Source organism: Coccinella septempunctata, chromosome 2 (genome assembly GCF_907165205.1).
Source record: "Coccinella septempunctata chromosome 2, icCocSept1.1, whole genome shotgun sequence".
Classification (NCBI taxonomy): Eukaryota; Metazoa; Arthropoda; class Insecta; order Coleoptera; family Coccinellidae; genus Coccinella; species Coccinella septempunctata.
Genome location: NC_058190.1, coordinates 49329493 through 49353438, shown reverse-complemented (window position 1 = coordinate 49353438; position 23946 = coordinate 49329493). Strand labels below are relative to the sequence as shown.

The 23946-nt window shown below is 36.4% G+C and overlaps 1 protein-coding gene across 5 annotated transcripts in view; it reads right to left on the bottom strand.

Moving 5' to 3' along the window:
- Nucleotides 1-19302, bottom strand: part of LOC123307552 (protein dead ringer) — a 120302-nt gene extending 101000 nt beyond the window's left edge. For 3 of the 5 annotated variants that reach the window (XM_044889911.1, XM_044889915.1, XM_044889913.1), the window contains exon 1: nt 18976-19301. In XM_044889911.1, the coding sequence (XP_044745846.1) occupies nt 18976-19029 (54 nt within the window). In that variant the 5' untranslated portion in view covers nt 19030-19301. Of the gene's footprint in view, nt 1-18975 lie in introns of all 5 variants that reach the window. The other 2 variants (XM_044889912.1, XM_044889914.1) reach the window with 2 other exon arrangements.
- Between the last annotated feature and the right edge of the window lie 4644 nt (nt 19303-23946).

Sequence of the window (23946 nt, the reverse complement as noted above, 5' to 3'; positions counted from 1 at the left end):
GAATACAACAATGATGGACGTTCTATACAGGATATAACAGAAAAATATAGGAACTCTAGCATCTGGGATGACTTCCTTGATCGATTCCTCGAGTTTCTCCTTCAAAGCATTTTATGCTTTGGCTTGTCATGGCTAGGCATTCTGCCACCAGGTAATCTGGACTTCCATCCTTCTGGACGACTCTTTCTGCTAGGCAAGTCGTATTTTCATTATGGCCACAATGCCCTGTAACGAATCCAGTAAGGTTTGCTTAGAGCCAGGTCCCAAAGAACTTTTGGAGTGTTCTATCTCAGGAGATTCCTCTAGTTCAATTTTCTTCCTGCTGAAACTCTTTCTTGAAGGTACATTTTTCTGTACTACAAAAAGGTTCCTGGCAGCTCTGGACACTTGCATACCATGTGTTCAGGTGTTTCTGCTTCTGATCTAAGAGCCTACAAATCTCATCTGCTTACTTTTCCATACGGTACCATGCCAGCAGTCCCACCATGACCCAAAGCTCAGCTCGTGATGGCTTCAGCAGTTTCCTGGTGTAGGTCGGTGAAATCATCAAGAATGAATGCAAAACTATAGAGTCATTCGGGGTAATTGAGCGCAATGGGTAAGTGTGCGCACTGCGTGTATCTTGACTATGCAATGTATGAAAGCGAGGGGTTCATTTGGGTGAAGCAAGGGCGCAGAATCCCCAAATTAGTTTTTTATAGAAGTGCGCTGTGCGACGTGTCATTAACTTTTTATTTGCAATCAATCAAATTAACTAGTTTTCTTGTTATAATAATTTTTAGCATCTCTGCAAATTCTGCCAGGTCCAAGTTCCGAGTCCGACAGTGTTAAACAATATTTTATTCGATCATGCGCATATTAATCTAAATATATAATGAAAAATTTTAGTTCTCTTAGCTGCTCAACTCTGTAAGAACGTCAATTCAAATTTTGGCTTACTGGGGAAAGTGTGCGCGGGTAAGTGTGCGCGGGTAAGTGTGCGCGGGTAAGTGTGAGCGGGTAAGTGTGCGCATAGATTCATTATATGGGCTTTAGTTCAGTGGGGAATAAATTATGATATTGTTGATTTTCTTGGTTGAAACTCGATCAATATTGTCCTATTTGTTCAGAAAAATATAAAGAGCCACCAACAGGGGAATGTATCCAGTGTTGTGTTCACCAGGAATGGTGGCACGAACAATAATGCAGTGCTTGTAAAAAGGCGCTTCTGTATTGTCAATAAACAGCATTTATCTAATATTGTAACATTTTGATGATATTATTTTGTAATTTGTTTTGATTGTGTGGTTCACTAAGCACTGCGTTCACTTACGCCGTGAGGGTGCGCACACTTAACCGCAATACGGGGCATGTGAACGCACCCCGACTTTCACTATCAATTTTTTTTTGCGGAAAAAAAAAACGTTTTTGTTTGTTTGCTTTTAAATGTTTTTCTATAGATTAGAAAATTCTCTATCTTATAAATATGTTTTAATTTTCCTAGCTTCAACATTTGAAACAGGGTATGGCTTGAAAGGCAAAAGTGCGCACAGTTGCCTATATGATTTTATCAAAAGAATGCTCATGCTATCCTTCTTTCTCTAACTATATATTTTTACAGTGTGAACTGTAAAATAGGATGGCAACTTGTTTGGTATCCTCGAAAAGGAATTCCCACAAGTGGGCAGGGACTCCTGCCAACCTAGCACGATCGAGAGTGTGAACGTGTACACAGAAAAGACAATCGTTGTTCCCCTTGGCAAGCCTCGATCCCGCCATTTCCAAACTCGTTCTCCCTCGACCGGCAAATATTCTTAATCGTGTTTCGCTGCTTCAGATGGAAGATGAAACAGTATGAACCTGGTAATTTAATTAAAAGCGGGGGGTGATTTTTACAGCCCAGTAACAACCAACGCCAGTGTCCGCCAGAGCGGCCGGGCTATAAAAGTGCAATTCCACGAGGTGAGCGTAATTATGGGTGAGTTTTTATGTTCGGACATTAGCGAACACTCCTCATGTTTCTGCCATCTTCGTCTTCGTCTGGATTCTCGACGGAAAACGATGGCGATTTTTGAGGCCGGCGCAAGCGTCCGGATTTCACACTCAGCTTTCTTCGAATTAGAGGAAATGTACAAATTTGCGTTGAGGAGATTGTGAGACCACGAAAAAGCCATTGGAATGTTCATTTTAACCGACATTTGAATCCATATTCGTCCACAGGCCATGTGGAACTGCAAAATACTACATCCAAAGACTATATAGACTAGAAAGATAGGAAACGCTCTCATATATCTCCAGTACTAAAAACCGACTACATTTTACCCAGTGGAAACACATTTGACCATTAGATGGCGCTGAAAACGTATTGTCAATACAGAAAAACAGTTTTCTGTTTTATACTTGAAGGGCGCAAAATTCGAATTCTATTGTATTGAATTTCATTATCGACTTTGTTGAGACCAGAAAACAAACATCCTGAGCGACAAAACAAAAGTATAATTTTTTTTTTGTGACTAGGAGTTTAGTTTTCATCTGAACATTGTTTGGAATCAATTGATTTCAATGAAATACTCTGTCTGATGTGCTATATTTTTATTTGCAATTTATAAACATTTACAAAAATTTCAAATTATGAACAACGATAGAGCTTGGACTAGGATAACTCTTGTGATATGCTATACGTCAAAGGTGTTACTCACATATCTTTTATTTACAGAAGAACTTACAGAGTTGTAATACAAGACCTGTATGTTAGCACGTCAGTATAGTTTCTTTATAATTTTTTCATGATATGGTCTCTTTATGACACAATATACAAATTGATTAATGAATGAACAAAACACTCACAGCAGGTTTCATAAAACTTTGACTTTCCAAACAATTTGACAGTCATTCGATACCCAAACCGAAATCAATAAAACCTTTGCATTTCTGAATATATTGAAGGAGTAGCAATTGAGAATCTTTGAATGGACGTATAAAATTCATAATTTCCCCTAAATAGGCCCTTCATGCAAGGGATGCTTCCTGCATACAACAATTACGTCTCAATTGACTTGCAGTGAAATGTTCATTGCACATGGTGTAGTCAGAAGTGTTTGCAGGCCTTTATGCCCTGAGAATGTTTTCCTCTTCATAGCAATGACCGAGTCACTTGTTGCCAGTTTTAATACTTACATTCCCATTTTTATTTTTATTTCATCCACAGTTCTTCACCATACAATGATTTTCGAACGATATTTTGAGGTTTTCACCAAGAAATCAGACATAAATTTCAATAATCATCAACTAAAACGAGTTTGATCAACAAAAGGCGGTACGAGAATCAAAACATTCAAACCCTCTTCGATCAAAATGGGTAGCTGAATTCGGAAATCTCACAAAATTTCATATGTTTCTGCAAATGCCCCTCGAATTAATATTTTAACCAGACTTAAGACTTTGAAAATACTTTCGAAACACAGATGGCGCTCACATCACTTTAGTCGCTTCGTTTCCTATCTTTCTACTCTATAATCTTTGACTACATCATTACTACTCAATCAACAATTTCCTGTTCGGGCACATATATGGCAGCACGTGATTTCTGAGTAGTATTGACCTTCAAGCACTACCTGTCAAAATTTCATGGCATTCTGACCATTAGTTCAGAGGCTACTGTCATTTTAATGATCCCAGTTTTGTTATTTTTGAGATAATGAACGGATATAAATTTTTGAAGGCGAACAGTAGCTTGATGTGCATTTTGGGGATTCTGCACGAGGTAAATCAACTATTACTGACTGCTGAGCTGAATTTGAACACGTCCATACAAGCACTGATGCTGCTGAACGCACTTATAGTCCAAAATTGGCAGTTCTTGGATAAAACACAAAAAAAGTACAGAAAATAGTTCAAATGTGTAAAAAATGACACAATTATTGCCTAATTTTTCGAATTTCACAGATACTTTTTGATTTTGAACATGAAATTCAGTAGGTACTCGAAAACTGCGCATTATACGAGAAAATATGAAGAATACTTTTATTTTACAAAATGTTCAAATATTCATTAGATAGCGTTCAACTTGGTTTCAAGAGTTGGGTTCTTTAAATTTTTGGTATTTTTATGGTACGCAATGGTCATAATGAGAAAACTGGAAAACGTGGGTGATATCTTATGTTCGAAAAAGATTCATCAGATAAATGAAAAACTATATATCGAAATTCATTGCATTCGATAAAACCGTTCGTCAGGTAGAACCAAAATATTTTTTATGATTTTTCAACAACCTGTATGTTTCAAACCGAGCCTTTTAGGAAAAAATGGTATAGAGAAAAAGTGTTTCCTTCGACCTCAAAAATCTCCTGTTAAAATATATGTCCAAGACGAAGGCAAAATCTTCAGAAAGCCTTCAAGTTTCTCCTGTCTTCGACGTATTATTGTCTGTTTGGCGAATTTTACGTGCATCAGACAAACGACTTCGTGTGAAGGACTCGCCTCGCAATTGAATGTTAACCATCGTCATTACTCAACGGTCATTCCATTTATTAATTAATAATTCGAGTTTACAGCCTCACTACAAGCTTTAAAAGATGCGAAATTGAATTTGAGGACTCTCGAACTACCCATCTCCGTCATGGCGAGAATCGATTTAAATTTTATCTCGATATGATTGGAAATTAATTTCAACCGGAAATTATTGCGAATGAATGAGCAGTGATTTTTCGTGGGAAAAAATTATGGAAGTTCATCTGAGTGATGATCCGAAATTTTTTCAGATTGTTAAGTATAATTTGGTTTTTAATCTGGATGAAATAGCAGCTCAATGCATAACCTAGACAGGGAGCAATAGTTGCAAAAACACAAAGGGTTGCTGGTTAAAAAGGGTCAGTCTTTGACTCGTACAAATATTTCAACAGTAGATTCTTGAAGTCAAAAGAAACACTTTTTTTCTATACCATTTTTTCCGAATCGACCCGGTTCAATAGATACAGGCTGTTGAAAAACCATAAAAAAGTTTAGTTTTATCTCTGATGAATCCTTTTCGAACACATGATATCACCCACGTCTTCCAGTTTTCTCATTACGACCATTACGTACCATAAAAATACCAAAAATTCAAAGAAGAAGAACTCTTTAAACTAAGTTGGACGCTATTTAATGAATATTTGAACGTTTTGTAAAAAAAAAGTATTCCTAATATTTTCTCGTATGATATGCCGTTTTCGAGTAATTTGATGTACAAAAAGTAAAAAATATTTGTGATATTTGGAAAATTGGGTGCTATTGCTGAATGCAACTCTTTAAAAGATCCACAGATGTGTAGTGTCATTGCTATAGCTAGTTTTTTTGTAATTTTGTTTTTCCAGGGTTGGCATTATGAAAACTTAAAATGGCTATATCTTTTTATCAGGGCAGAATCGGAAAAAATGGTATAGGAAAAATCTGTTTCTTTCGACCTCAAGAATGTACTGTTAAAATATTTGTATGAGTCAAAGACTCACTCCGAACTGTATGAATTTTTTTTCAACCTACCCCTGCTTGAATTCAGAAGGCACCTATGAGAAGCAATTTTAATTCTAAGAGAATCAGAAAAAAATTGATGGTGTTTTCCTGAGTTAATATTGATGCTGCATCTCCTTCAACTTCCAGAATGCCGTATTAAATACGAAACCATTTCAAATCAATGCTATCAATTGAATTGTATCGGTCTTTTTAAGGTATTGAAAAAAATCACTATAACATGGAACAGAAACCTATAGTTTGTGAACCATCTGATCCTGTGAAACATTTATACTGAAAATTATTCAAATAATCCTACTAATACGGGGCGTTTTTATAATGATGCCACTTTGTACAAAACATCTCACCATTATTCCAATCGAAAGATCTTTTCACTCCGAAATTTCCGACAATTTACAGCATTTCTTAAATATTATTTTTTATACACCTATAGGTAATAATCATTATCGAATCCTCAACCCTAGGGTTGCTTATTCGTAGCCAAAACCTCGTGCAGACTGTCGGAGCCTGGGCCATCGAAGGCTTATAATTTCAGACGGGAGCCAAGAGCCGAAAATTATGTCGAGAAACAAGACAATCATTATCCTCACAATGATACTCATTTCTCCAGATATAGAAACAAACGGCGGAATTAAATATGCGGGGCCCCCATATATGAACGCGATGGAAGACACGAGAAGTTTCTCAAAATTGCCATAATTGGAATTTGAACTGCGGTTTCTCGGAACCAGAAGAAATTGTGAATAAACGGTTGCAATTGAAGAAATAAGCTAGATAGATTTTACTCCAACTCGCTTGGTATTTGAATCACCATTTTAATTTTCCATCGAAGAAATTACAATTTTTTTGTTTTTGGTTCTTATGAATTCAGGTTATCCTTAAGTATTAATAATAATAATAATAATAACTAACATTATTTTATTCCAGAGAAGCACAAAGAATAACGATAGAATAAGTCCACACTTCTACAGAAATAGGAACAAGATATAAGCATTAATGATTAATGTGACGTATTCTTGGGACCCCTGGTATACAGGGTGAGTTTTTGATTCGTATAAATATTTTAACGGTGCATTCTTGAGGTCGGAAGAAACACTTTTTTCCTGTAGCTTTTTTTCCGAATCGGCTTGGTTTAAAAGATACAGGCTGATAGAAAACCATAAAAAAATGTTATTTTCAGTTCTATCTCGCAAACGGTTTCATCGAATGAAATGAATTTCGTAATATAGTTTTTCATTTATTTGATTAATCTTTTTCGAACACAAGATATCATCCACATCTTCCAGTTTTTTCGTTATGATCATGACGTACCATATAAATATCAAAAATTCAAAGAACCCAACTCTTGATACTAAGTTGGTTGCTATCTAATGAAATTTTGAACGTTTTGTAGAATGAAAGTATTCTTTATATTTTCTCGTATAGTGCTCCATTTTCGAGAAATGTTCAAAAATTAAAAAGTATGTGTGAAATTTGGGTACTTTGGCTGAATAATACTCTGTTTAAAAGATCGATAAAAGTGTAGTGTCACAGATTTAGGCCCGGTATTTTCACCTTCGAATAGGAAACTCTAACGATTTGTCAAAATCAGCTAAGCTTTCGTTGCTGTGGGGCACACAAGCTTTTCCCTGCATTGACTCGCATGCTGTTTTGGTCGAGTATTGTGTTTTGTGCATGTTTTTAGAACCCTCTAAAGTTGGAAATAACATTTTTTCCAAAAACATGCACAAAACACAATACTCGACCAAAACAGCATGCGAATCAATGGAGGGAAAAGCTTGTGTGCCCCACGACAGCGAACGCTTAGCTGATTTTGACAAATCGTTAGAGTTCCCTATAAATTTTATTCACTGTCAATAAGTATCTGTCGAACATAGACATAGAGACATGTCTCTATGTCTATGCTGTCGAATAATTTCCCATCTGAAGGATACCTCATTTCGGTGCTTTCAGATGAAATTATTCGACGTATGGAGAGTAGAGAGAAGGAGAACGATCGCTGCTTTGAGACCACAGATTTTTTGTCCCCTAAAATATGTACCAATAGTAGTAGTTCATGTTTTTGCCAACAGTCGCGCTGGCCATCACGAGAGTGCGAAATTTTGTTTACACAAATCAAATTGTAGTTGGCTCGTTGGCTGAGTGAACTGTTTCCCTGGTGACAGATGATAGGAATATTATTATTGTCGATTTTTGATAAGAGAACAACATATGACCATGGTGAAATGTTGAAGCGTGCGCTAGTATAAGAGTGTTTTGGCATCGGAAAGAAAAGGAGAAGAGATAAAATTTCCGAGAGCATTTTTGAGAGAAAATTGGAAAAAACCTTATCTCAAGAATCAACTCCCAATCAATTTGTGTGTCAAGAGCACTTTTGCGATGAAGATATCAAAAAGATGATGGATTCATTATAAACGAAATCGAAATTGTCATCCCTCGTGAGAAGTTGACTCTTCTGAATAAGAATATTTAACCAATAAAACTACATGGTTCAGAAGTAAATATACTTGAAGAATTTTGTTGGCATAACATAATATATGGTTTATATCGGTTCTCAGCTGAGTATTGGCAAAAGAATCTACTCTAATACCTAAGTGATAAATCTGAGACTGCTACCTTTTGTTGTCTTGATGTGTACTGCTCCTCACTACGGATTTATATAATTTTGAAGATTAGTAAACCAACTAACATAGCTGCTTTCAATAAACAATGATAAACAAAAGTAGGTACAATTTTTTTGATCAGTGATTTCTTTTGAATTTCATTGATTTCGACTTGCATTTTATTGCATATAATTCAGAGAACTCATATTCAATATAGATTTGAAGAAAGGTATTTGAAAAATCATCAGAAAAACCACGATGACACATAACCTTAAATAAAATGAAGGCTGTTCATTTCAAATAGACGCTTGAATCCCCACTCCTTATCGATACCCGTTGTAATCGCAGCGACACCTATTTTCCCCGTTTTTGGAGACACATTTTCAGTACGGCGATCGTTCTCCTACTCTCTACTCTCCATAATTCGACGAATAACAATTCTATGAAAACACGGTATACTACTTTTCACTGATTGATGTGAAATAAGACACCGCATTGTAGAAATTGTCATAATTCCAACTAGAAAGCAAATATTTCGTGAAAATCACATAAAGAATAACCATATATCAAGAATCTAAGAAATTCAACCAAAAATGACGTACCGACATTCGATCTATGTCAAATAAACTCTTATTATTAAGTTTCTATGACAAATTTTTTCGATGAATAACACTATCTGAAAGTGAAAAGACAGCATTTTTACTTATTCTATGAATAAGACTTATCTATCGAATAAATTTAGTTATTCGCACGTGAAAGTACCGGGCCTTAGCTAGTTATTCTGAAGGTAATTTTGTTTATCCAGGGGTGGCACAGCTCATTATTAAAACTTAAAATGGCGATATCTTTTTATCAGAGCCGCATCGGAAAAAATGTATTGGAAAAAAAGTGTTTCTTTTGGCCTGAAGAATATAGTGTTAAAATATTTGTACGAGTCAAAGATTCACGATTCACCCTACTAATGGTCTCTATAGAAAAGGAAGTGAAGAAAATCATCCACTTCGTGACTTATCGATGAGTGTCTTCAAAAACTTCATTTCTTCAATGGGAGATGATAAACTCTAAAGTTTACATGACCGTTAACTCAATGATCATGAAGTGTTATGATCCAAGACCAGCTAATTATCGAGAAAGTATTTATAGGTGTGCAAACACAACTGTTTTACGTTCATATAATGCAGGTTCCATCAGGTGTTGAACTCTTCATTCGCTACGATTAAATTTCCGAAAAATTCGGAATGAACTAGAGCACAAGAGCTTTCCCCGTTCGGAAAAGTTCGAATACAAAAATAAAAAATTGATTTGGTGCGTACTTTTGAATTCCCTTCCATATATTAGAATCGGATTCATATTCCCACAGAAAAAACTGCCATCCTAATAGACTTCGATGCTCGGAAAGTTTCATGTGCTTTCGGGGATCCTTTTTTTCATTCATAAAACATTCTTCCTTGAGATATCTAATAGAGGTTGTGTAAAATACCTAAAAGACATGGAAAATTACCAAACAAATAGCAGTGAGAATCTCAATATGCATTTTTACTTCTGTAAAAACCATCCTTGTAATTTACATAGAAAACCGTACAACAGACAGTGCAGACATAGAATATCGACGTAAATCCGTCCTAACCTGAAATCTATGAATCTGGGGAACACAGACAACGAATCTTCTTCATCATCAACAGGTCGCAGTGCGCCATGAAGGAGCACCGCGATCCTCAGGCTCGGTATTTTTGATTTGGGGCGTAAATTCGCCTCTTTGCGACCGCGCAAAAAAAGGCAAGAAGTTTTATAGCGGCATCGCAGCAACCGAGGGGGAATTTCACAAAGGTGATCATAAAACGGAACAATAACCAGCGAAGGCGTGCCGAAGTGGTGCGTAACCAATCATAGACCGCGCCTGACCGCCGTTGTTTTATGACCATTTCGGAATTGAACCACCAAATTTAATTAGAAGTAAAACTGAGCCATATATACAGGGCCGCCTATGCATAATCCCCCAGACCGCAGTGAAATGGCCCCCTTTTATATTGCGCGCGAAAAAAAAAAGAATTGGATTCTTCTCGATCCGTTTTTGGACCTGGCGATTTCGTGAATCCGGCCAGCGCAATGGCTCCGTCTTGCGCGCAAAAACGACAACTTTGTAATTGGCCGGACCTTCTGGTCTTTTTGCGTATTGAAACGGTGTCGCCCTAGGGTAATTACGAAAAAACGTGATCGTTTTGAAACTCTGTGTCTTGGTGGACACAGCTTTAGTTTTCAGAATTTCAGAGCCCTCTTTACGAATTTTCTTGAAAGCTCGTTATAGCAGCTGGCTGCAATCTGGCGTATGCAGGTCTTTGACTCGTACACATATTTTAACAGTCTATTCTGGAGGTCAAAAGAAACACTTTTTTCCTATAACATTTTTCCGATTCGACCCTGATAAAAAAATTTAGCCATTTTAAATTTTCATAATGAGCTATGCCACCCCTGGAAAAACAGAATTACCTTCAGAATAACTAGCTAAATCTGTGACACTACACATCTGTGGATCTTCTAAAGAGAGTTGTATTCAGCCAAAGTACCCAATTTTTCACAGATACTTTTTCATTTTTGAACTCGAAAACGGCGCATTATACGAGAAAATATGAAGAATACTTTTGTTTTACAAAACGTTCAAATATTCATTAGAAAGCGTCCAACTTATTTTCAAGAGTGGGGTTCTTCGAATTTTCGGTATTTTTATAGTCCGTAATGATCATAATGAGAAAACTGGAAGACGTGAATGATATCTTGTATTCGAAAAATATTAAACAAATAAATGAAAAACTATATTCCAAATTTCATTTCATTCGATAAAACCATTTGATATAGAACTAAAAATAAAAAAACTTTCATGGTTTTCCAACTTCTTGTATCTTTTGAACCGAGTCAATTCTGAAAAAATGCATTTCTTTTGACCTCAAGAATCTACTGTTGAAATAGAGTCTTCAAAACTCATGAAAATTCCCTCCCCGTTTGAGTCTAGTAAATTTTCTTGAACAGAAACTTTAATAACGTTTGAAAAAAATATAGTTTCATAAGAAGGCTCTGAAATTTGACAGTTGACACTTGAAATTTTATGTGGCAATTTTAAATGCCAAACGTCCACTTTCAAAATTGCATATAGGGACATACTTGGACGATGTCTTGAACGTCTTTTATTCATCGAATTTCCCGTCCAACGAAATTTTCTTAATTATGACAAATACAGCAACGAAACCACCAATTGAGATGGTGTGGATGATTCTCGTACTGGCAAATCTCGGAATCCTATAAACCTAATAAAAGTTCGCTTAGTATCAGTTGCCATAATTGAATTAATACTGATTTCAAAAGTCGAAACGTATATGTTTATTGCGACCAATTAAGATTTAATTGGAGTCAATTCTAGACATGCCACCATCCTTGGAAATGTATTAAGTAGCCTGTCAAAGAATCATGACGGTCCACCCTTTCTCGTTATTATATACGGGGTGGCTATTGAAATACGTGTTGGTTGACAAGGGAAGGCAGACAGAGATCATCGTGTATATGCCAAGAAACAATGGATTCTTGACGTTATTGAAACGTCATTTCGGAGTTCGCATAATTCAGCATTAAATGGAAACTAAAGTACTGACGTTTTGGAGGGAAAGTGGTAGGTATTAGAAGACCTCCACTATGATCTGTCTAACGCTAGTTGTTCCCAGTTATTATTGGCATTAACTGATTTTAGGGATTGATGGCAGTATATCCTCGAGCGCTGCAAGACTTCTGCATTTGAAACTTTGTGGAACCATCTGATTTGCATTATTTTTCTTAGAACTTAGGACCACTGCTTTGTAAACAGCTGTCTTGGTCTTCAGATTGAGGTCGTGATTTTAAAACACCCTGTCCTTTAGCTTCCAGAATGCCCGTGATGCCGAATTGATACCGTTGTGTATTTCCGTGTCCAGGTTAGCCCTAGTATTTATGAAGCTTCCCACGTATTTGAACTGCTCGACCTGTTCTAGAGTTTCAACCTCCAGGCTGATATCTGTTTGAACTCTTTCTGGAGGACTTAGCACGATTTTGGTTTTGTCAATATTGAGTCTAAGGCCTAAAGCTTCGTATATATGTTTATATATAGGTGTCCAAAAATTCTCATGGGGAATTCAGTTTTTAAATGGAGATGTCAAAGGTTCTCCTTAATTTATCCGTGTTAATATCAAAAGGTTCATTGGCCGATGTAGGCATTATAGAAATGTGGTTTTCTGAATTTCCAAATTTAAATTGAAAATGACTGTTAGAAATTACCTACTTCTCAGTAATGTTCCATAGCAAAAATAGATTCTGCCTAATCATTTATAAAACAAAATATATAGTGACTTAGAACGGTGGAGGAATTCGAAATCGAGTTACATCAAAATCAAGCAACTCCATAAGTATTTTACGTTGCAAAGTTTTGTGAATCTTACTTCTTCTCGATCTTGTGACGATTTCCTGTTGAAATGCTGCCTCCCTAACCACGTCCAATCAAATACGACCGAAGTGGAAACATATGGCAGCTCACAAATAAATCCCATATTCGAAATCGAGTTTATATTTCCCCTAAATTCAACCGACACCGATAATTCAGATTGTGGTCCGTGTCCGAAAACCCTAGCTCTACTTGATCAAAATGTGTTTTGCATATGTTGGGAACACGTGGTGCTCCATGGAACGGGTGCTACTTTGTGACTGGGATTTATGAACTCCCGGATAACAGACCATATTATCGAAGCCAAGCCAATTCGGAATTCCGGAGAAATCCACTGGAAGTGAGTATTTTCCAGGGTAAAATTTTTTGTTTGAATGCTCAATATTTTATTTATGCAGTTAAAACTTCCTGAAGACCGAACGGTTATGCCGAAATGGATGATATTCTCAGATTTTTTACTAGAAGAGATGCTCTTTCAGAATATATATCACATTTAGATCTGCGATAATTTTCCTGGAAGAAAAACTACTCGCAATTTGACCATCGAAAAAGTCCCAAGAAGATGGGGTAAGTTGAAACTTCCTTAAGACCGAACGGTTGTGCCGAAATTGATGAAATTCTCAGATTTATTACTAGAAGAGTTGCTCTTTCAGAATATGTATCACATTTGGAGCTGCGATAATTTTCCTGGAAGAAAAACTACTCGCAAGTTGACCATCGAAAAATTTCCAATAAGATGGGGTTAGTTGAAACTTCCTCAAGACCCAACGGTTATGCCCAAATGGATGAAATTCTCAGATTTATTACTAGAAGAGTTGTTTGTTCAGAATATGTATCACATTTATCTCAGCCATAATTTTCCTGGAAGAAAAACTACTCGCAAGTTGACCATCGAAAAATTCCCGAGAAGATGGGGTCAGTTGAAACTTCCTCAAGACCGAACGGTTATGCCGAAATGGATGAAATTTTCAGATTTATTACTAGAAGAGTTGCTCTTTCAGAATATGTATCACATTTAGATCTGCGTTTGAAATCGTCAAGACCTAACGGTTGCATCGAGCTTGATGAAACTTCGAGATTTATTACAAGAAGAGTTGCTCGTTTTGTATCGAGAGAAAAGACGAAGAATTTTGAAAGACTAACCAAGTTTTTTCTACACTAAACTCATTATCAGGATCTCAGTGTCCCATTTCCGAAATTTCAGCTTCCTAAAATATGAAATGTCTTCTCTATGCCGATTTCATTGGATCTACAATTTTATTGTGGAAAACCGACAGTATCAGGAATAGGGATAGGGAGGTACAAGTCAAAAATGTTCAGAAGTGGATAGAGAAGCGAAAATAGTCGTAGATAAATCAGAAGGCCACCCATCGTGTGATGTAATGGAGCAGGTTCAGTGTAGATAGTCACAGATCACAGATAGTGTAGCCATAGAGGCATAGATCAGTCTCTACTCTATTATCCATTTTTACACTCTTCACTACGCTGGAGAGGACGCTGTTCGATTTCGATATAGGAAAAAAGAGCCAAGATAGTCCTTCATCCGAACGCTGTTGCGCCAGCTCCAATTTGTCGGATTAACCTCGGGCAGATTGCGATTTTCAATCGAATCCTGCACCTAGATCGAGCTTAATCTGAAAGCTTTCCCCTGGAGGCAGCTTCGCCGTCGGTCGGGGCGTGGTTAGATCCTTTCACCGCTCCAATCGAAGCGGCTGGAACAGATCGCAGAGACCGCGATCATAATAATGCGATATCAAAGCGCATATCAGCGCTTCCCTTTGAACCTTGACGAGACCGTTGGCTCGGTCTCGCGCCGTCGAATTGGGGTCTCTTCGGGCCCGGACATGTGGACGGGGCCTAAGCCCGAACGACGGCCTTCCAATAGAAGCGGATTACGTGGATTCTGGGAAATTGTTGGGATATCTATATAAATATATCGATATTTAATACGCTGACTGATATGTCCCGTTAAGTTGACGACGTTAAATTGAAGTGTTCACTAAGATGACTGAAGCTTGTTATGGGGTGAAGTAACGCTGGAAATGGACGATGACAGTTTTAGTGGAGCGCGGATGGATTCGGAGGGTGGTCTGGGTATACTAGGGATGCCCATCTTTGAAAATCGTCGATTTTGAACAGACGACAATTCAATCTCAGCTAGGGCAATTTCTATTAGAGATTCGGAAGAGATGTACTTCGAATATTTGAACTTCTAGAATTTTCACGCATGATTGGATGAATCTATAAAATCAGGATAATGAAAACGTTGCAAATTTTCAGTATATTCCTAGTAATTTCTTAAGAACTGAAGGGAAGAAAATCAGCCTGATCTAGAGGGTTCGGAAATAGCCCTATTCGTCTAAACCGCTGCGTCTTGCCGGCCGCAACCAAGCGAAAGTGGAGTAGAGCCAAGCTAACACTCTAAACCGTAGAGCCAGTTAGGAGAAAACCAAAAAAGCCTGAGAAAATTGAGATTTTTTAAGTTTTAACGAAGCAAATGTAGACAAATCCACGACCAGTTTGACTAAAGTGAGGTTGAAACTAGTCAGACTGATCAGAGGCTGTGGTGGGCAGCAATCATACACCTTCCTTGCACTCAAGGTGATTTTTTAATAGATCCACCTAATTTTCAACTATCAAAATGAATTCAAGCAAAGATCTAGGAGGTTCTTTGAAGAATGGTAGCTATGCTTACACCATTTTTTTTCAAATTTCATCCAGTACCCTTCCTGAGAAGAAGATACTTCGTTATTACCATATTAATTTCTAAAAACAGTAAAACATACAAAAAAATTAAAATTGGTCGATTACATTCGTAGATATAAAAAAATGATCGACTCCTGAAAGAATGACTAGTAGGTGAATGGTACCAAGGCTAAACGATCTCTGGATACATGAAGTTGAAAAATCAAAAGAAGCCAAAGAGAAGGTTTCAGGTTCCTTTCAAAGAAAAGAATATCGAAATTGATATTTTCCCAGGGATTTGGGCAATTGGGCATCCCTGCATCTGCCTGGTTTGAACCATAATCAAGAAAATTCTAGATTCATTCTGGATCATAGAATTTAATACATCTCCACACAGATTCATGTATGGTTGGAGTGTAATTTATATGTCTCAGTAAATTCATTTTAAAAATTATACCTAAGAACATATTATGTAGGTACCTATCATACTCATCATCATCACTCGAGTTTAGCTTGTACTATCTACTAAAATTCAAGTAAAAGTATCATCATGAGTGTGCGGAGAGTTTGTAGTCTTAGATACTACTGTTGTGAAAAGTACCTATATGTTTGTTTGTCCATAACTCCCAAACCAGGTGACCGATTTTGATGGATATTTGGATACCACGTGAAGAATTCATTGTTCTTTTCAGACTTCTGTGGCAGATGCTGGGTAAATTATACAAGAGATAGAGGAATATAAATTATGAAGTGCAATTTTGTGTAGGTAGATCCCTAAACGTTCTGTGAAAAAGTCCGCACACATAGTAAATCGAAATAATAATCCATTTGAGGGTTATTCTTTTTTAACTGGCATGTAACGATTCAATTTATACAAATGAATATTACCTCAATCATAGGATTTTATTCCTGATAAAAAATTCTTTTTTTTTTTGAAGAATATTTTGCGAGATATGGTAGGTTTCTCAATCTGAAACGCTGATGCTGCGCTGAAATCTAAAATTTCATATTGGGCGTCTCTAAGTATACAACAATTCCGCATCCACCACCTTCAAATTTGCAGGTAGCTTTTAAATTCACCCTTTGCGAAGTATTCAGACAATTCATCATTTTAACAGTTCGGTCAGTCTCTGACCAAGACCACCCTCTATAAACACGATTTCGATATACCTGGTCGCGCTCAGTTCATCGCCCCCAGTTAGAATTCGGTACATTTTTCGAAAAATCTCATTCCTACCTACCTGCCTGCCTGTTTTTTTCTCTGAAGCTGCGCAAAAAAAGTAGTTTGGTGAGCTACGAATTTCATCTTTATATAGCAAGACTGAGATTTCATTATTTTATTAAGATGAGAGCAGATGTCGCACTCTTTTATTTGAGTGTCTATTCTCTGGTAATTTTCATCTAGATCAACGTCTACTAAGGGTGCTAAGAGAAAACTCTATCGTTCGCTCTGTTCAACAAACTAAGAAAGTCAACTCGACTATCAACAGACCCTTTGTAATCATGGTCAGTATTGACTTCGACACATGCTGGTTGAAATGAAATAGTGTCTCTTACATATTTTTGGTTTAGATAGTGTCAACGAAAATTCCGAGCGATTCTTAATTTTGACTTTCACAAGTTCATATTATACGCTAAAATTTCATCATCATCTCAATTTTTACAATGGAAATATTTCAATTGATATGACACCAAACCCAAGCTCGGTAAATGTAAAAACAAATTATCTCTGATATTCATTAACTAATTAGAAATAGATAGGTTTAGTTCTGTCAAAATAAATAACATCCGAAACTACTTAACTCAAGTAAAGATTAGCAAAATATGATTGTGTCAACGAATCTTTTCAGGAGAATTGCGATCCAAATTGATAAATATCATCATCAATATCTCTGGAATTCTCTGGTGTCTTCCAAATCACGAATGTTGTTTTGAGATTCATTTGGATCTTTTGAAGGTTTTTCAACTTTCAATATCAATGTTGAGGTTGAAGGAACTGCCCCCTGTTCGATTGATCCCATCAGGCAGCCAGCAGAATTCTCGATCGTCTTGGATGTTAAACGAAGCTGAGAATAGCTATTTTATCTCCTCAAACATCATGCCGATAGGTGCACATCATTAATTCCTCTCAAGAGAACGCTCTCTATTATGTTGTAATTGAAGTTATTAAGCACTTTCGTGATGAGGCAAAATCCAGGATTTGCATGCATTTTCAGGCGCAGGAAGTGGGTACTTGTCTTTGTTTCGTATTTTACGAGACAGAAAGCTTTAAAATTCGTAATCTCGTATATAATTTGAAGAGATCAGCACTGCCCGATAAGGATGCAATTTCATTATTCTAGGAAGAAGATATTCAAATGCACAACCTTTTTTGTCGTATCATTGTATTCTAATTCTTCGGGTAGGATCCGTTATGTCGATCAGTGTGAATGGCCAAGAAAGCTGTTAATTAGTGCGTTAGATGATGGGGAAAGCCGTTCTTAACGCCGTTACAGTGCAGGCTGGGATGATAAGAAATGAGAAGTGACGAAACTTTGGAATGGGAGCGGTAGTGTATGAACACCTTTAGCCACCTATTTTATACTATTCCTTTGATGACGACAAATTTCAAATCCTAATACAAAAATTAGTTCGTCACCTTTTTCAGAAAGTGAATTGTTTTATGCATAGGTCAATCAGGTATTGATTATTTATTCGTGGATTCTCAGGCAAAATCTTGCATTCAACACTTTAATTTTGAATTTCACACAACATGCTTCAATGAGAATTTTGTTTGATTTTAATAATAAGAATAATTTGTTGTTCAATTCATAACGGCTTCTGTCATCGTTTCATCTATAGGTTCCATTTTTTTATGAAGAAATTGGGCAGTTATTTTAGTTTTGATTTCCATTATTATGTAAGAAAAACCATGTGTGTAGAAAGAAAGCTGTTTTGAAATGAATATAGGGTTTATTTTTAGAGGTGTGGAAACCATAATATTCAAGAGTAGTATAGATATAGGGCCTGTTCCGATATTGCTGTTAGTACTGGCCCGCAATCGAATAACAATAGAACTCGAACGACTGGGCCAATAGGCATCGTTTCTGAAATACTGACAGTACTGTTCAGCAATATCGGAACAGGCCCATAGTGTGAATAATTTGAAAAAATTAATTAATAAAGGTATACCTCATAGCTGAATATGCTACATATAATATAGGTAATTGATTGTGGAAGAATTCAAAGAGATGTTTTACTGAATAAATATACAAATTCTTATGATTCTTCACTGTTCTTAACCTCGAAGTAATTATATTTGATTTTTTCCAAACAATCATATGGTTATATGTAAATGAATAAACTTATCAATCAAATATACAAATGATTGAATTGTTAATTGTAAAACTGCTTGAAAACGTGAATCTATGTTTTGAATGACAACATACATGTTATCATGTATGATCGAAGTATAGGTATTTTATTTAGATTTTTTGTAGGTTGCGTAAAATAATTATTACTTTTATTTAGCAGAAAGTGGATAAATGAAGACTAGAAGTGCCAAGGAGGCAAATTTTAATGGTTGATGACAAACTTTTTGAATCTTTTTCAAAAAAGAAAGAAGAAAAGAAGAAGAAATTGCCTAAGAATATGTAACAAGATTAGGTCCGTTTCAAGATTCATTTATATCTCAATAGAAGGTTGCCAAAAATTTCGGCACTTGAAGTTGTTTACAGGGTGGCACTTGGAAGGATAGGTGCTTACCATTGGGCTTTCCTCCCCCATTTCGCTTTCTCGTTCTTGCTGCTCCATGTCCATAATGGGCACCTGTTTTTCAGTTTTCAGACGAATTCTCTGATAGGTCCTCGAATTGCAGAATGCTACCGGCACTCTACAGTCACAAAAATAATAGGCTTCAACGCGACGTACACAGACAACGGCACAAAACAATCACGAAAATCGAACAAGTCGAATGTTTGTACACAAAAATTTTCAGGTTAGGTCATTGATATCAACAAACTAAGTGGTGGGTAACACTACAAACACAACCGTACTCGAGTTGGGAACAATACAGACCGGAGTCGTTGAAGTAGCGTTCGCGCGGCATCCGGATCCCCTACCCAACGTTTTGGCCCACCAATGGCATCATCAGGAGGAGCTTATAAAGAGGTGGGAGGGCTTTTACCGGCGAGCTTTATTTAATGATATGTTTTCCTTTTATAAATTATCCAATGGGATATACAATGTTGATTGTTACAATAAAAAAGCGTGTGAGATTTTAAGTGCAAGTTCTCGGGCTTTGAATGAGCGCATGAACGTAGAAATGGAGCTTTCGTGACCTTGTGATGCAGACACGGGAACTTTTTGCTTACCCGACTGATAAAACTCTGACAGTTTATCGAATACCGTTGTTTTTGAATAAATATTTGAAATATAGAGAGAATAGGTACTGGAAATTCCTGAATCAAAGCAATCAAGCAAATGTTTTGTCTTTGTTTTTGGAATATAAAGAATTACATCGATCTAGAGTAGTTTCATTGACAAGTTAGAATATAGATATCTACATATTACAATAAATTGCGAATATTATGAACAATTAGGTTTGGGGCACAAGGCACAATAGATCGTAAGATCGTGCAACTTAATCTTCCTTGAAATCTACAATTCTATTGGATTTACAAAAAGAATAACTGTCAAGAGCACCATAAAACTCCCTTAGGCTTAGGCATCAATAAGACAGCCTTCAAGGCTCTTTTCGAAAAGCCTTTATGTAGGTATTTCATATCACTCATATTTCCGATTAAGTTCGTTTTTGGAACTAGAAACTAGAACCTACAATATGGGTACACGAAACACGAGTTTCACAAAACCTGTTTTTTTTTTTGTAAAACTGTCAGCTATTGACATAGTGTACTCAAATAAGCTATGAGATTTTGAACATATTGTTTCTACGTCTGTATATTAGTTCCTTCTTAGCATGTACCACCACTGACCACATAGAAAATTTGTCCAATATCAAAATGATCTTTTCAATTTTCGAATAAATCAGTAGATTAATGGACAATCGAGTCTAAAGGAAAATTAAAGGGAATGAATTCAGATATAGGTGAGTCCAGTAAATACTCACCTCAACACGGGCGTAGCCAGGGGGGGGGTTTTGGGGGTTCAAACCCCCCCCGAAATAATATAGTTACATAATATTAGTTTCGAAAAGTTTCAATTTATATGTCAAAATCAGAAAAATTTCATATCAAAACTCCCCCGAAACACAATCCTGGCTACGCCTATGCACCTCAAAATAAGACGAAAAGTTACTGTCTGCTTCAAAGATGAAGGTTTGATTATGGAATTATCCAATTTTTTTCAGACATAAACAAATGAAATTTTGCTGTAGTATCTTTGAAGCAATGTAACTCTTCAACCAAGATTTTGAAAACATACCTCCATGGAACTTTCGTCTTAGTTTGAGGTTCTGAACATAGGTATTCCCATTAATCCTGAGACACCCTGTATTGAGTCAATGTATTTGAGTTTTTATCAACCGTAGCAAATGCACCTCATACCTAAGTAAAATTTTAAGAGGGCTACAATAAATCTTTGGGACGCGTAGTAAATAAGCTGTTCAAGCTCTGCAGCAATTTCAGGGATTATAGAATTTGGAGAAATCTAACTTTTTGTTAGCGCCTTCTACATTGTCGACTACAAGGAGACATTTTCAGGAGAAGGAGAAAACCGAAAGATGATTACTCTGAAGGAATCTTTCGAGACTTCTGACTGGTCCATTATTTAGAATTACAATATTATAACCGAATTGACCAATAGGGTTTGACAGTTACTCAAATTCAAAATTTTCAATGGACCGTTATTCGTAATAATGATTATCGATTAAATTCCACCTTGGGCCGCCTATGGCCACAACGCGGGGCATCAACATCTATAAAAGGCCCTATCTGATGGAAAAACAGAGTTAATATTGATAATCTGAGCGAGCAGAGTTATTCTCAAGAAAGCGATGTCCAATATTGACATAACATTTATAGTCCGGACGTACAGTCTCCACGTATACACGTTGGTACCAACCTGTTAATTACTCCTATGGTGGTTAACGTACACAATATAACAACTTATAACTCGATTGATATTTATCTTTAATCCGGCCTTTGTTTGATCAAGAAGGATGCCATCGAATCTGGTTTCCTCATCATTAAGAACGTGGGACACAATTCTAAGCCTTAATGCATTTAGGAACTTATGGCAAGCTGCTGCACTTTTTGAATTTTTTTTCGGGAAATCTGTCCCAAAATTTTTTCAGAAAGAATCGCGTAAACTGAAAACATTCATTCCTGTATTTACTGGGATATCTGTAAGAGCTAGGGAAAATGGATTGAGGTTGGCTGTCCTGCTTCATAGCAAGGCATATCACCAAGATTTCAGAATAATTCGTAAAGACCCTGTAGATTTAGAATTTATATGTATATAGAAATTGTCCAGCCGATCCAATTTACAAGATTATCTCTAGGAAATGCCTTATCGTTGGATGAATGACAAAATTGACTCACTAATTTCGTGCATATGTGGGAAATATGAAATTTATCGAAAAGCACCAGCAATAAAAATGATCCACTTTACAGGTATCAGCAAAATGCAAAAATCAAGGTGACCTTTTGCTACGAAATGGGAAATAAAGTGAGTTAAATAATTGTTCCTGGTTTTACAAGTAGATAGATAGGTATATTTATGTCTTCTGAATAAATTCAAGCGGAATAAGTGCTGAAAGTTGGTGGGAATTGTCTTTAATATTTGTTATTGAAAATAGTCGAATAACCCCCCAAAAAATCTAAATTCTCATGTTAACCATAAACATTTTTGCTTTGATTACACTATATACACTGTTTATTGAGTGAGGCACACTCAAATTCAAAGTTCTCAGTGGATTGTTCGAAAGCCTAACAATTTTTTTCAGCGCCTCATCTTTTCACGCATCAATCATTTTCCTTTCAACTCGCCTCATGATACAATCTACCCTGGGCCCGTCTCTTATATGGCCGATATTATCCGCTTTAATCTGAGGAGTATCAAGAGCCATTAGCGCCATGTATATAATCAATTAATCATAGATTGTAAGGAGCACCCGCCCATCTTGTAAATGACGTGTAATTTAAGAAAAATTATATGCTTTATAAGGTATAATACATTATTGAATCACTGACTAATCGACCAATCTTCTTCTCGGTCATCAAGACCTTAGGAAAATACCTGGAACATCGAGTAGAGAAAGGGGAGTTAAACGAATAATATGAGTACCTATTTAATTGGGGATTTAAATGAAGAATGTTGGTCTCTCTCTGTTTATGATTTATCTGATATCTACAAGCAGGGTGTCAATGACTAGTTGCGAAATATTTTATACGGCTGATGTCAAAAAATAGTAATAGGAAAAAATTTCCTCGATATGACGAAAATGCTAAATCATTTTTGATTACTCTCTCAAGCACGTTGCCTTAAGAAGCAACAGATCTACGCCTCTGGCGTCGGTCTGTTGCCAAGTAACGTGCTCTCGAAAACGTTAATTATGTGGATTAGGTATCGATATTCTTGGGGTTTTTTACGAATAAAAACTGTCCAATGAATCCAATAAAAACTAAGCATCGTTTTATATTGAGGAAGATATCCTTACTTCTGCAGACTTCTTTCAATGACATGAATCGTTTCGTTTTTCGTTTTCATCTCAAGGTGATGATCATAAATTTTCTTCAGCAATTTCGATTTATAGGTGCGCATAGAGAAATTCTCATTTCGAAAAAGATTGTATACTCTGGTGTTGAGTTGTGAAATAGGCTTTTTTGTGTTCCTTGTTTCTTGTTCCTTGAGTTCCTTTTTGAATAAAGTATGTTCTCATCTTTTTTCGTTACAACTGCTTATTTCATTTGGATTACCCTTCTTGGCCACTCTAACTTTATTTTAATTCGGAAACTTTTATGGACCAAGACGAAATCCCAGATACTATAGAAGACCAATTGGCATAACCCCTAAACGCTCGAGAGATTCTTGGATGTCTACATACACCAATAAGGCCTAAAGTGGAATTACAAGCCCTATAGGCTTAAATTAAGATGAAAAAGAAAAACTTTTATTGGATCAAATCTCAAGATTCAAAAATTTATGCAGATTCAGAATGGTTGTGTCATTCTTCTTTGATCGTTGCAGGGTTTATTTGAAGATTACTGTTACATCTACTGCTAAAAAAGGATAGATTTCAGAAGTACACGAAAATATTTGTTGTCATCTTGCTCGAAAATTCGATAAAAATGAAATTGTTGCATTTTCTCCATTTCTAAATACTACTTCACCCTCTAAAAATCAGAAGGGTATTCCGTTGAATACGAACCCGAAAGCGGCATAGGGTTGCCGAACCGGAAAACCTTTTTATGCCATCATTCACAATGAATTCGAGTCAATATATTCTATATCCCGATAATTACATTCTATGTAGGCAGGAGAAGATTAACGATGTTCTTGACGTTGATATTAAGCGTCGTACATCCCCCGTAGTTCATTTACACGTCCCGTAACGGAGTTGGCTGTACGCAAGAACTCCGTCTGTAGCTGAGGTCGAACTACGTGATTCTACAAATAAACTGGAATTCGGAATAAAGGATCCATGACTGAAATGGGCCGGGATCCCTAAAATTCGGATATATACAGGGACGTACCTTAATTGGTACCTAATACAAA